The sequence below is a fragment of the Oncorhynchus nerka genome, linkage group LG4 (genome assembly GCF_034236695.1).
Source record: "Oncorhynchus nerka isolate Pitt River linkage group LG4, Oner_Uvic_2.0, whole genome shotgun sequence".
Lineage (NCBI taxonomy): Eukaryota > Metazoa > Chordata > Actinopteri > Salmoniformes > Salmonidae > Oncorhynchus > Oncorhynchus nerka.
The window spans coordinates 40,501,071-40,515,720 of NC_088399.1; the positions used below are offsets into that span (position 1 = coordinate 40,501,071).

The 14,650-nt window shown below is 43.9% G+C and overlaps 1 protein-coding gene across 1 annotated transcript; it reads right to left on the bottom strand.

The window, feature by feature from the left end:
* Window positions 1-11,926: 11,926 nt before the first annotated feature.
* LOC115124408 (apelin receptor B-like) lies at window positions 11,927-14,265 on the bottom strand. Its single transcript, XM_029653841.2, has one exon. It carries the CDS (start codon window positions 14,195-14,197, stop codon window positions 12,959-12,961), a length of 1,239 nt encoding a protein of 412 aa, XP_029509701.1. The 5' UTR covers window positions 14,198-14,265; the 3' UTR covers window positions 11,927-12,958.
* Between the last annotated feature and the right edge of the window lie 385 nt (window positions 14,266-14,650).

Consider the following 14,650-nt stretch of genomic DNA (forward strand, 5'->3'; position numbering starts at 1 on the left):
AATAACAAGTAACGGTTAGGTCATACTTACCAGAATCGTACTTACTATCATAAATCGTACTCAATGAAAAGGGTCGTACTTGGAACAGCAACAAATTTGATCGTTATTAAACATGGTTATTAAGGCCAAATAGGCAATATTACTAATAGACTGTCAACTCAGTCACATAGGTAATGATTAGCCTATGTAATGATATAGGCCTACTATTAAACATGTTACAAAATAGCACTGAAGACATAACTTCGTTTTTACTTTTATTAAATATTGATATTCTCTTGTCTCTCTTATGCCGAAAGAAAAAAAGCACAACTCTTTGGTCCAAACCAGGCAAATGGCATCATTGAAGTGACAACACTACAAAGCTCAGGTGTTGTGGAGCCTTCCACACAAGGCTTCTTCCTTTCCAGATGAAAAAGTAGAAAAGCTGATCCCTGAGAAAAGTAGGAAGCAAAGCAAGGAGGTGTGTTATTATAACTGAATGAAAGGGTCATTTAGGGAAACGTAAGCATTTTTGTCTGAAAAACACAGAAGAAAAATGTATATTAACACGCCACTCTATATACATTGACAATAAACTATGTAAACCTATACCTAATGTGAAGTTTATGCTCATCTTTCACCGTTTCCCTCAGTGCTGCCCAAGGGGTAGAAAAGGTCAATGGGTTCACTAGAGTGTATCCTACTGTTTAGAATGAGCCAGAGCCACGCACAGACACCAAACACCGCAGAGAGGTTGCCTTGGTGGTAGTCAGGGAGCATCATACATGGTGTTAAGGGCCCATCTCCTTTAGTGTTCCTTACCATTTACAGCAGGATTGCAGGGTTTGCTTTTGATTGCATGCACGGCATCTTCCTAGGCATATGTCATCAAATGACAACACTGTGGTTTGAGTCCAAATATCACCCTGAGTCCTGGTACATTGGAAGAGAAGTAGAGCGCATAATCAAAATATTGCTTGCCATAAAACCACCTGTAAATGAGACAAGACCACCACGCTGAATTCATTTACTCAAATATTGGAAAGCCACAGAGTTTCGACACTTCTTACTTCTCTATAGCCTCCCCTGTTTAAATGGGATTTTACACAGGCAGTGCTTACAACATTTGCTGCTACTGGTGCCGGGTACAGTACAGTATCGATTGTCTACTGAAAGACATGGTTACCTCTCATGACATTGATATGGCTGAGATGTTCCTTTGAAAATATGTTATTAGGTTTGAACAATTGTATGGGAAATGTCAAGTCAGCTACAATGTCACCATACTTTTGCATGCACCTACATCTGTCCGAAACTGCGGACATTTGTGGGCTCAAAGTGCATTCATCTTTGAAAGTAGTAATGTGAGACTTGGTACCAGGACAAATAGTGGAAATGTTCAGTCTCTACCAACACATCCGAAGACTACTCACTATTACATTCACCACAGAATCAAACCAAGCTAGCAAAAGGTTTATTGAAGAAATATTAAGGGGCTACAAAGTCGCCAACAAATGTGAAAAAAATAATTGTATTTTTACTAGGGTATCCTGTTGCACAGAACCCTACATCAAGGGAGGCTTTTCTCCTTGAAGAATCAGATGTTACTTACAAAAAAAACCATGTACATTTCATCATAGAGCAATCGTTAATGGGAATCACATTTATTCCAAAACAGCAAGTACCTTATCGAAACTAGTAAACCATGTAGTGGTCACCCAACATGGGTCAGTGGGGATGGTCAGGTATTTTGTTGACGTAGGCAGTGAAGTGGGCTACGCGGTGATGACAACAAAATGCACAATAAGAGACTAAGAGACAGGAGGCACAGTCCTCTTGGATACTTAAAGAGATTGGCAATTCAAATTAGGTTAAATTAATCAAATGCACAGACATATGTACCACCTGTGTTTACCTGAAAGACATCCAAGGTGTACAAGGGAACTACATCTGTTTACAACCCAACAAGTGGGAGGTAGACTGAGAAAGGTTGGAAGCGTTAAACTTAACTATTTATTTATGTGTTATAAAAATGTATACAACTTTTTACATTGTATTTATACATTCAGAGTATGTCTGAATAAAGGTGTTTCTGGCTTACTGGTGCTCTTTCATGCCATCCCTAGGAGGGGGTTGAGTCACTTGAGTGGGTTGAGTCACTGATGTGATCTTCCTGTCTGGGTTGGCGCCCCCCTTGGGTTGTGCCGTGGCGGAGATCGTTGTGGGCTATACTCGGCCTTGTCTCAGGATGGTAAGTTGGTGGTTGAAGATATCCCTTTAGTGGTGTGGGGGCTGTGCTTTGGCAAAGTGGGTGGGGTTATATCCTTCCTGTTTGGCCCTGTCCTGGTGTATCATCGGATGGGGCCACAGTGTCTCCTGACCCCTCCTGTCTCAGCCTCCAGTATTTATGCTGCAGTAGTTTATGTGTCGGGGGGCTAGGGTCAGTTTGTTATATCTGGAGTACTTCTCCTGTCTTATCCGGTGTCCTGTGTGAATTTAAGTATGCTCTCTATAATTCTCTCTTTCTCTCTTTCTTTCTCTCTCTCGGAGGACCTGAGCCCTAGGACCATGCCTCAGGACTACCTGGCATGATGACTCCTTGCTGTCCCCAGTCCACCTGGCCGTGCTGCTGCTCCAGTTTAAACTGTTCTGCCTGCGGTTATGGAATCCTGACCTGTTCACCGGACGTGCTACCTGTCCCATACCTATTATTTGACCATGCTGGTCATTTATGAACATTTGAACATCTTGGCTATGTTCTGTTATAATCTCCACCCGGCACAGCCAGAAGAGGACTGGACACCCCTCATAGCCTGGTTCCTCTCTAGGTTTCTTCCTAGGTTTTGGCCTTTCTAGGGAGTTTTTCCTAGCCAACGTGCTTCAACACCTGCATTGCTTGCTGTTTGGGGTTTTAGGCTGGGTTTCTGTACAGCACTTTGAGATATCAGCTGATGTTCGAAGGGCTATATAAATAACTGGCAACATGATATATAAATGCATTATTACATTGACATTATTACATTGACTGAACTGTGGACCTACTGAAACCATTATTAATTGTGTTGGTATCTATCAAATAAAAGTAGCATACACTATATTTATTGCATGTAGACATTGTCATTTATACATTTTCTCACATCTGCTGAGTTGAAATGTTGTCTGATATTGCACTATATTTCAAAAGTATATTTTCTCTGTTGTCACAACATATCTCAAATCCTGTAGTTAACTTGAAATTGCCATATCCTGCAGCCAGGAATATCAAAATCCTGTTGATTTTGGACCTGCAGGATTCCTGCAGGAATGTACTTGGTCCTCCAGGAATGACCAAATCCTGCAGGAATATATATATTTTTTATTTTTTTTAATTGAACCGTTATTTAACTAGGAAAGTCAGTTAAAATGACGGCCTACCGGGGGAACAGTTGGTTAAATGCCTTGTACTAGAGAGGTATCAAGGTAAGACCCAGATGCAGACCGTGTCGAAGTAACAATGTTTATTACAGCAAAAGGGGTAAAGGTACAGGACAGCAGGCAAGCTCAGGGTCAGGTCAGGCAGAGGTTGTGCAAGGGTACAGGACGGCAGGCAGGCGGGCTCATGGTCAGAGGCAGGGGCAGGCAGAGTGGTCAGGCGGGTGGGTACAGGGTCAGGCCAGGCAAGGGTCAAAAACCAGGAGGACGAGAAAAGGGGGACTGGGGAAAAGCAGGAGCTGGTTGGCTTGACAAACGAGACGAACTGGCAACAGACAAATGGAGAACACAGGTATAAATACACAGGGGATAATGGGGAAGATGGGTGACACCTGAAGGGGGGTGGAGACAATAACAAAGACAGGTGAAACAGATCAGGGTGTGACTGTTCAGGGGCAGAACAACATATTTTTACCTTGTCAGCTCGGGGATTTAATCCAACAACCTTTCAGTTACTGGCCCAACACTCTAACCACTAGGCTACCCACCACCCCTGCAGGACCAAACTCCTGCAGAAACATCAGGGCTTTAACCTTCAGTATTTTGTCAATACTACAGAATTTCTGCAGGACACCTGCACAATTCATGCACAAAGGGGCAAATTCCTGTAGGATTCCTGTAGGAGTTCTTTGTAAGGGTTGCCCCCCCTTTATATTCATTTTTTTTGTCTGATCATCGCTTCTCGTCTCTAGTTCCTCCTTTCCTCTCCTTTGGGGTTGATTCTCTGCCATGAATCTGTTCTGGGAGTCCTTATTCAGCTTGCCACCTGTCAGGAAGAGGAGACAGTGTAGGCTCTAAGAGAGCATCTGTGTGTGTGTGTATGTGTGTTTTTTGTGTGGTGTGTGTGCGGGGTTTGGTTGGTTAGGTTGGTCGGTTGGTGGGTGGGTGGCAGCTAGTTGTTGTTGCAGGCACCAAAATCAATGGCGCTTGCAATAATAGAACCCAAATGCTGAAATGTGGAACAGCAAAAGTTTTTTACAAGAGCTTGTCTGTGTGTGTGTGTGTGTGTGTGTGTGTGTGTGTGTGCGTGTGCGTGTGTGTGTGCGCATGTGTGAGAGAATTTTTATATACAATGATTCTGTAACAAATTTTTATTCAGTTTGTATTAATCATACTGAAAATGTCTATACATAGAAAATAACGCATCTTTGCATTACAAACTTACCCTTTGATCAAATGAAGATGGAATTAGCTAATGCAACTCTTGACCTTAACTGTCTGTCTGTCTGTCTGTCTGTCTGTCTGTCTGTCTGTCTGTCTGTCTGTCTGTCTGTCTGTCTGTCTGTCTGTCTGTCTGTCTGTCTGTCTGTCTGTCTGTCTGTCTGTCTGTCTGTCTGTCTGTCTGTCTGTCTGTCTGTCTGTCTGTCAGTGTAGCTGTCAGTCCCTGAGATGGAGTAATGTTATGCTCAGAGGGCTTGAATGGGTCCAGCTGAACTGGCTCTATGCTGGGGCTGATGACAGAGGCTTCATTTAGTCCTCGGGTGGGCCTGAGAGAGGGAGATGGCTTCTGTGCAGAGAGCTCTGTGCAGAGGGCTCCCTCACAATGGGGATAGAGAAGGAGATGAAGGGCTGCTTTGTGCCCTAGAGAGGATGATCCGTTCAGGATAATTCAGTTCCTCACACCCGTAATTCCGGAGTGGTCCCCCAGTCAGAACCCCTTCTTCCCCCGTGGCTGTCGGAAACTACGTGACTCCCTGAACGATACTCTTCTTGTGTGAAAGGGCTCCACTATGTCACCTCAGGTGTTTGGGTCACATGCTCACGTCTGTGTGGAGACTGGGCTGAAAAGCGATAGATAGGCAGGGTGAGGGTGCATTCTTTGGTTTCTCACAGAAAGTCTATTTCAGCAGGGTGAGGTGGATCAACCCCCCCACCCATCCCTCCTATCCCACTACTCAATTGCCTCAGAGTGGGGTCGTGTGCCAAGTTTGATCAGATCCTATCACAGCGTTACGTAACTGCTCCTGCTAACACCCTGAACTCCTGTAGGGTCAGGTGAGGCGTGTGTCTCTCGCGCCAGGGGGATGAAGCGGAGCGATGCTGCTGAAAGACAGGATATCCCTGGACAGGAACCCCTACCTTGCCGCTTGTCTTTCCTGCCTGGCCTGCTGACTCTATCCTGTCCACTGAGGTCCATCACCCTCCAGAGAGGGAGGAGGGTAAGGCAGGCAGCAGGAAGGCAGGGGTCCTCCAAGACGCTCCAGGGGTCATCTCCCCATCCCGCCACAGCACGACCAGGCTTGGTCCAAGGTCCGGTTTGTGGCCTGGGCTACCTTCTCCCCATTGTTCAGATAGAGGAGAAACGTGCACACACTTCCTCTGGATCTATTTTTGCTTTTGCCTGGCCTGGTTTCTTCTGCTCTGATTTATGACAGCTGGAGATGTGTGCATGACAAGAGGCCTGACTTTTTTAATAGCATTACCCCATTGTGATTTTGACTCGGGTGACTCAATACAGGTAGAGGAGTTGTGGAGGTCTGTTGGGAGGGAGAGGTGTTTGGCTGAAATGGCTCATCTCCTAACCTCGGGTCCTAATCTAGGGTTAGAGCGTTATCTACAATGATTTTGAAACACAATCCTGCTAACAAACAACACATCAATGTAAGCAAAAGAAGGAACTCTTATTTGACCCACAATGTTCTGGGGTTGGTAAATATTCATAGTGGTTTGCCTGGATGTGGTAACACCTCCCATACAGTGTCATGGGCGTTTTGACATGTCCACTGGTGATAGCCATTAGGGCAAAGGATATAATAACTAGCACACTGCATCTCGACTTCTCTCCTCTAGTCTAATGACATTCTGTGGTATAATCACTTATTTTATAAAGGTGAAATGATTTCTATGCTGTTTGATATGTGTCTATGTTGTTTATTAAGTGTGAGGTGGTCTTTGCATAATGTGTATTGCACTGGAAATACCTGTAAGGACTTGATATTGATAAAAAAGATGGTCATATATTCTATTGCTGATGTTGATTTGACCTCTGAAATGACTATTATATATGTTTTCAAGTATTATAAGTACCATTGATGCTTGCCTTTAACTAGGTAGGGGCTACATTGGTCATCTAGATGGCTCAGTGGGGTGTTGATGTGTTTGTCTTGAAACAGGAGAAGTGGCTAACAGGGAGAAGATGAAAGAGCAGAGACACCAGTGCCACTGCAGAGCTGTCCCAGCTAGCACATAATGTTCTGAGAACCATATGTTTCTGAGAGCTTTGTGAGAGCGTGGTTGTCCAATGGTTATTTTGCAAACAACCTTCCCACAACTTTTTGGAAATGATGCAGGATAGTTGCTTGGCTTTGGAACATTCTCAGCACATTTAAAGGATTCAAGTTTTCAAGATATATAACTTACAAAATACAGAAATAAAGCCGGTATGATGCGTTTTGCATTATATGATGCTGCGTTTTGCTTCAGAGAACGTTTTAAGAATTTTATTTAAAAACATCCAAAACTTGATTGCTGACATAGAAAACATTTTGGGAGTACATCAACAATAGATTAATGAACTAAATACAAAAATTTGGCTTTGGGGTGGAATTATCCTTTAAGGAACTTGACAAAAAAAACATTATTTTCTTGGTATTTCATTACTTTAACAGAACATTACCTAAAAGTTCAAACATGGTTACATTTCATTTACATTTTGGAACGTTTGATATTAGCAATGTTCTTACATAGTTCAGAGAACATCAAGAAACAACGTTCTTCTGTGGGAATTTCAGTAATTCAGCATAATGTTTCCTACAGGTTTCCTCATGGTTCTATTTAAAGGTATGTTCTCAAATTGTTCCAAGAATGTTAAGAAACAACATTCTTCTGTGGGAATTTCAATACTTTAGCATAAAGTTTTATTCAGGTTTCCTTATGGTTCTATTTTAACTCATGTTTTCAAATTGTTCTGAGAACGTTAAGAACATTTTCCATAAAAACCACAAGAAAACTTTAGTACCGTTCCGAGAACGTTGTAAGAATGTTATTTGAAAACATACATTCCGTTCTCAGTATCAACAAAACTCTCTTTATCCTCTATCTTGTTATGTGTGTTCAGGTCTGTTGGCCGCGCCCACTAATTGACTACACTTGATCTCAATGAGGGCTTGTTTCCTTTGAAATGGGGTCTGTTTGAATAGACTAAAATGAACAAACATGGCATGCTAGTGCTATCCTGGTGGCGCAGTGGACTAATTCCATGGATTAAAAACAGAAGATCATGGGTTTGAATCTCACTGAGGCCATGCCACAATTAAAAAGGGATGTGTTTGCATGATTAATGCCTAAGCGAAGGAATGTCCATGTGTCCTATTTGTAGTTCAAAACAGTTAACCTAAGCTAGCAGTGTTATTAGACGTCTTATTGAAACATGTTCTCAGACCGTTATTTTATTACCTTCAAATAACCTATAATTTCCATTCTCAGACTGTTAATAAAACCTCCAGGAACCTCTCACTAAAGGCTTCAGTCATGAAAAAGTTATACTTAAATCTGAATTGGTTCTCCAGCAGATTAGTGTGAATGGCTCACCCCGTGATCAAAAATAGCCTTTTCCCCTTTAATTCAGATTACAATCTCTCACTTTTGGTTATTTGAAAATGAAATCATCTTCGAAATATAGCTATTTTTTAAACAAGCCATACAAAGCTGTTTGCAATTTCAGTTTTATCGACCGGAAAAGACAGAACAAATATTATGATTAAACTCAAATACACTAATTGATTAAAAAAAGACGGCTTCAAGTTTTTTAAAGCGGTTTAATCTTTGTTTAATGAGTTCGTAAATTCACTCTGGCTATCTACTCCGATTTCAGAACACTCTCCTCTGAGTGTGCCAGTGCGCAGAATAACTGAGGAATTTGCAAACATGCAACACCAGTTGAGCGAACTCCGACTCGCACTCTGACCACACTCTGAGTCTGAGCGCACTCTGACCACACTCTGAGTCTGAGCACACTCTGACCACACTCTGAGTCTGAGCGCACTCTGACCACACTCTGAGTCTGAGCGCACTCTGACCACACTCTGAGTCTGAGCGCACTCTGACCACACTCTGAGTCTGAGAGGACTCTGACCACACTCTGAGTCTGAGCGCACTCTGACCGTTCTCCGAGCGCACTCTGACCACACTCTGAGTCTGAGCGCACTCTGACCACACTCTGAGTCTGAGCGCACTCTGACCACACTCTGAGTCTGAGAGGACTCTGACCACACTCTGAGTCTGAGCGCACTCTGACCACACTCTGAGTCTGAGCGCACTCTGACCACACTCTGAGTCTGAGCGCACTCTGACCACACTCTGAGTCTGAGTGCACTCTGACCACACTCTGAGTCTGAGCGCACTCTGACCACACTCTGAGTCTGAGCGCACTCTGACCACACTCTGAGTCTGAGCGCACTCTGACCACACTCTGAGTCTGAGCGCACTCTGACCACACTCTGAGTCTGAGCGCACTCTGACCACACTCTGAGTCTGAGCGCAGTCTGACCACACTCTGAGTCTGAGCGCACTCTGACCGTTCTCCGAGCGCACTCCGAGCGCACTCTGAGTCTGACCACACTCTGAGTCTGAGCGCACTCTGACCGTACTCCGAGCGCACTCCGAGCGCACTCTGGCACTCCAGAGTGAATTAATGAACACACCCGATATCATAAATAGGACTGATGGAGTTATGTCACACATGCAGTTAACACAATAGAAAGCAGAAATATCTGCTCTATCCAAAATTACAACCAACTGATTGTAGCATTACCGCAAAACTGGAGGAGGAAAGTGGAAGGGGGAGAAGCTAAGGAACTTGTCTGTTGGCCCTGCAAGACCAAAATTAGTTAAAAGAAAATTGATAAATAAAAAAAGTATACCAGTTAAGGACAAAATAGTTGGGAAGAAATGTTAGATGTGCCGATTCCATGGCACAGGGTTTATGAACTGATATACAAAAACAACACCCGATTCAAAACAGAGTTTTTTCATTTAAATTATTATAAACAAAATGATTGCAGCCAATAGAATGTTGTGTACAGTATATGGGGGATACAACCAACCCAGCTCTGCTGTTTGTTTTGCAGAGACAGAATCATTAGATCACTTGTTTTGGTACTGCCCATATGTAGCTTGTTTTTGGTCACAGGTTCAGGAATGGCTGAAAAATCACAACATTTACCTAAAATTAAGTCTTTAAATAGCACTTCTGGGTGACTAGAAAAGCCTTAGTCATTCGATCAATAATATATTAATACTCTTAGTAGTCATGTTCATCTTTAATTTAAAATCAGTAGAAACTATGAGAATAGAAAGGTTCGTGACATTTGTGAAACATCACAGCACAGTTGAAAGATATATGGCAAGTAGAAATCAAAACTGGATGTTTTTTAGAGATAGATAGGAGGGGTTGAGGGGAGCTGAAGGGTAGGACTAATTGTTATTATTTTTAAATAAAAATACAACTATTTTAAAATGTACAGTGTCTGTGAAATGTATGAAGTATGTACAAGCCATCAGGGAACCATAATAAAATGTTCACAACCGTTCTCAGAACGTTTCAAAAACGTTCCGTTTTAACGGTCAGGAAGCATATGGCTTCAATCCTAGAACCAATGGGAAACCAAAAACGTACATTCCCACTATTTCCAAGGCACCAAATGTGCTAACTGGGGTGTCTTTATTCCTTAATCAATAGTTCCAAATTACATCATACAGTGTTCTTTTTCTCTCCTGTTAGAAAAAAACTACATTCATACTGGCTCAGCAAAGCTATGTAGATCAAGTTTGGTGTAGCTCAGTTGGTAGAGCATGATGCCTGCAATGTTGGTAGAGCATGATGCTTGCAATGTTGGTAGAGCATGATGCTTGCAATGTTGGTAGAGCATGATGCTTGCAATGTTGGTAGAGCATGATGCTTGCAATGTCTGCTAAAATGTAAAGGACCTATGAGACTAACATTTGAGCTCATTTCCCTTTGAGAAGACAAACTCTGTTTTGTCAACTTGTTTGTCATCCCATGCGAAGTCCATTAAGGGAATCAAATGAGAGGATTTTGAATGAAAAATCCCTATGGTAAGACTGCTGTCATAAATATAGGCCCACTTGAAACCCACACACTGTTATTATATAGGAATGTTGATTGGAAATCTCTTGTGTAATCTATTTTAAAAAGTGCAGGGACCAGAGGGACAAATGTCTCTCATGTTGCTATGGCTAAACGCCCTCTTTAGCTCAAAGAGAAGTTATGTTGCCCAGCATATGCAAGGTTCAGGCCGTGAAATCTGTATAATATGATCAAATTACCTCCATAAAACTGGAAAACCTTGGAGTATAATCTATTCAGATTGTCTTTCCCACTTTTCTCTGACCCTGCACAGTGGTGTCGGCAGATGGGGGGATAGGGCTGTGTTTTTACACAGAGCGATGCCAGGTGTGTCTGATGTGGACCTAGTCAAGACAGCTGCTGATGAGGAAGACATGGGGACTTGAAATCTCATGTCAGATAAATTAACTAACCATTCAATATCCTCCTTCTCTCGACTAAAGTCTCATATCAGGCATGAGATTAGTTTGTAGTGTAGTAGTGCTTGAGTTTAAATGCACGAGGCTCTGGAGCTGAGAAGAGAAGAGGCAGAATAAACATGTTTGCATTATTGGGTTTCTCAAACACACAGAGAATTCCATGATGAGGAATTCCAACATGGTTGTGAAATGATGGAGAGCACTGTTGAATCAGATTCAGGTTCCTTCAAGCCCAATGCATCATGTCAACAAAGGCAAATATTGTGTCACAGAAGGAGTGTGGTGTCTGTAAGTGGCCCAGAATTATTAGCCCACTCCTCCTACCCCCCGCTGTTACTGATTATGTCCAGAACAAAGCTCATTACAACCAAATCTGTTAATCATGGCGATGGTCTCTTACAGGTCAGTGAACTGCTGTACTGCTGTGAAGTGCTTGTCTGCAAATGACTCAAACAATAGTTCAATTATCTTTATTGGCTTAAACTGGTCTCAGTGCAAAGCATCCCAACAATGGAACAGTGAGTTGATAACGGTACACTACAATATTTTGACATTACACATGGGGAGTGAATCTTAGATATTTGCTTTAAAAGAAGCTACTCAAGCTTACATGTTGCTGAAGGGAGCGAGGGAGAGATGTGGTAGCAGGGTTACACTGGTTTACATGATCGACACAGTTCTCTGAGAAAGAATGCATTGTCCTCCGTCATTTTATCAACACATTGTCAACAAATTTCTGTTAATGGTCTGAAGGGGAACACTGTCATAAAGGAGCAAAGAAACAAACGTCGGAGTGGGAAATCAAACTCATATGTATTTCCTGTAGACACAGCTTTGATTCTGTTCTAACTGCACACATTGGGAGGGAGACTGTCACCCTTCAACTCGGTGTGCTACCAGGACAAACGCATGTCTACTGAATAGTGTTTGCATGACATCGTAACAAGTAACACAATGACACAAGAGAGGATTTTAGTTCATCAGAAAACTTTTTTATTTCAAATCATCACATGAAAGCATTGTACAGCATGTATTCACATCTTTGTCAAATAAAAACAAGTTAATTCATGCCTTCCCCAATCCTGATTCAATACACACACACACACACACACACACACACACACACACACACACACACACACACACACACACACACACACACACACACACACACACACACACACACACACACACACACACACACACACAAAGAGTTTAATCTGTCAGAGCAGCCACCTATAAGTTGGCTCTCCTCACTCGACAACATTTGTCAGCTGCCATCTGTCCGTCTGGGACCACCCCCCTCCCTCCGTGCCCTTATCTCCCTTTACAACTTTTTTAATCAAGCTGCAACACCTTTCCTGGACCTACACACACACACACGTACGTCATGACTGGGGCAGAGGAAGAGGTCTCACCTCCTTCCAATGAGCAAGTGCTTAAAAAAAACAAGAACAGCATGGTACAAATGCATGTATAATACACTCCTCCAGTGTTAAAAGCCAGAGCCATGGGACAACCCACCTAAGAACTTGTCTTAAGTCAACACGGAACACCAGGAGAACAATATGAGCTGCTTTGTCCCTTTGAAATACATTCAACTCTGTCCAAAATGTCTGGGTTCTGGTTTGCATCACCCTGGCATGGAGCTTGGCCCCCTGTATCAAGCAGTTCAAGGGGTTTGTACAAACTTCCTAATCACTGAGAGTGAGCTTGGAGGATGTCAGTGGTCATGATTACAGCCAGAAGACTGACTATCAGTTTCCTCAGTCACACAGTCTGGAGGACACGTACATTTGCACTCAGTCTGCAGTCCACATGCATGTGGCTGAATAGGTAATGATATCATTTTGCTGGATAGGTAATGATATCATGCACCTCTGAAATCTTACATTTACCTGTAGTGTTCAGGTGACGATGGAGGCAGGACAGGAAAAGGCAGCTAGAGACCTATTCCCTCTGGCTGGCATCCCTCTTCCATGCCCTGACCCCAGCATAAACGTCACACCTTAGTGGCCAGCGACTGGGCCTCTGTCTTCTGGGAGGACATGGAGCTGCCGGGGCTGGTGTGCATGGCCTTCTTCAGGTTGAGCAGACAGAGGCACTGGGAACGGAAGCGCAGGTCGAAGAAGGCATACAGGAAGGGATTGAGGCAGCTGTTGACGTAGGCCAGGCAGGTAGCATAAGGGTGGGCCAGCAGGAGGAAGCGGAGGAAGGCGCAGGTGTTTGGAGCCAGGTTCAGGTAGGAGAGGGCATCAGCGCTCTTCAGTACGTGGAAGGGCATCCAGCAGGCAGCAAACACAACCACCAGGGTGGTGATGATCTTCAGCAGACGCCTCTTCCTCTGGTCCTCCTTACGCAGGCTGTTGAAGTGGCGTGTCACGGTGCAGCCGATGAAGCAGTAGCACACCATCATGGCCAGGAAGGGTAGGAGGAAGCCCAGGGCAGAGGAGGAGATGCTGAGCCCTGCGATCCACATGGACTCCTTCTGCTTCAATTCATTTGATTGACTGATTGTTTGATTACCCCCACCCAACACCAGGCTGAAGTCCATGCCACAGGAGATGAGGTCGCTGCTCTCGTCATCCTTGGTGGTGCGGAAGATGAGTGTGGGGGCAGCCAGTAGGCCGGAGAGGAGCCAGATGGCTGTCAGGGAGGCCTGCATGTGGCCACGGGTACGCAGCTGGGTGCTGGACAGAGAGTGCACGATGGCCAGGTAGCGGTCAAAGCTCATGGCGGTGAGGCAGAAGACGCTGGCGTACATGTTGAGCAGCACCACGTAGCTGCTGATCTTGCAGAGGGCCACACCGAAGGGCCAGTGGTAGCCCAATGCAGTGTACACTGCCCACAGTGGCAGAGTCAGCACGAAGGTCAGGTCAGCCATGGCCAGGTTGCCTATGTAGATGTCTGCTGACCGGCGCTTGGCCTGAGCCCTCCACACAGTGAAGATGACCACACCGTTGCCAGAGAGACCCAGGATGAAGATGAGCATGTAGAGGACTGGGATGACTGAGTAGGAAGGCTTCCACTCAGAGTAGTCACACATGGTGCTGTTCTCCTGCTCTTCATAATCATAGTCATAGTATTCAGGGGTTGTCCACTTCTCCATTCTTCTTAGAGTATCCTTTTCTTCTTTAAAAATGTATATTATTTTATCAGGTAAAATAATGTTGATCAATGGATCAATAACGTTGATGAGGCAATTAGAAACTTGGTCCAAATCCGTGTGCAAGAAGTTCATAAAAAGCGCATAAAATAGGTCCTGACCAGTCGAGGGTGATTTCAGGTCTGGTGTCACAGCGCTGGGCAGGCTGCCTTTTTTAAACCCCGGCAGTTCCTCACACAACCCTCTGTCACCTCCTCCAAGGCCGATTCCAGCACCCCCCCTTTCCCTTTCCCTACCCACGCCCCCCGCGACTCCATAACGTTCGAGTGTGAAGAGAACTCTCCAATAAACGGTAAGCAGACCTCAATTTAAAAGCGAAAACGTAATGAAAATACAAATAGGGCATTGGAAGAACATTATTGTAACTCTTATGACGCACACGTTTAATACATGTTAAAGACTGTAGGCGAATTGTGGGATCTGCTCTACATGTTTTACAGCCTTCAGAAGTCCTAAAAAGTATAATTGAATTGATATGGAATTGATTTGAAAAATATTCGTTTTCCTGCCTGTCTAGGCAAGCCGGGG

Coding starts and splice junctions, on each gene's coding strand:
- LOC115124408 (XM_029653841.2), bottom strand. CDS start 14,197: ATGAACTTCTTGCACACGGATTTGGACCAAGTTTCTAATTGCCTCATC.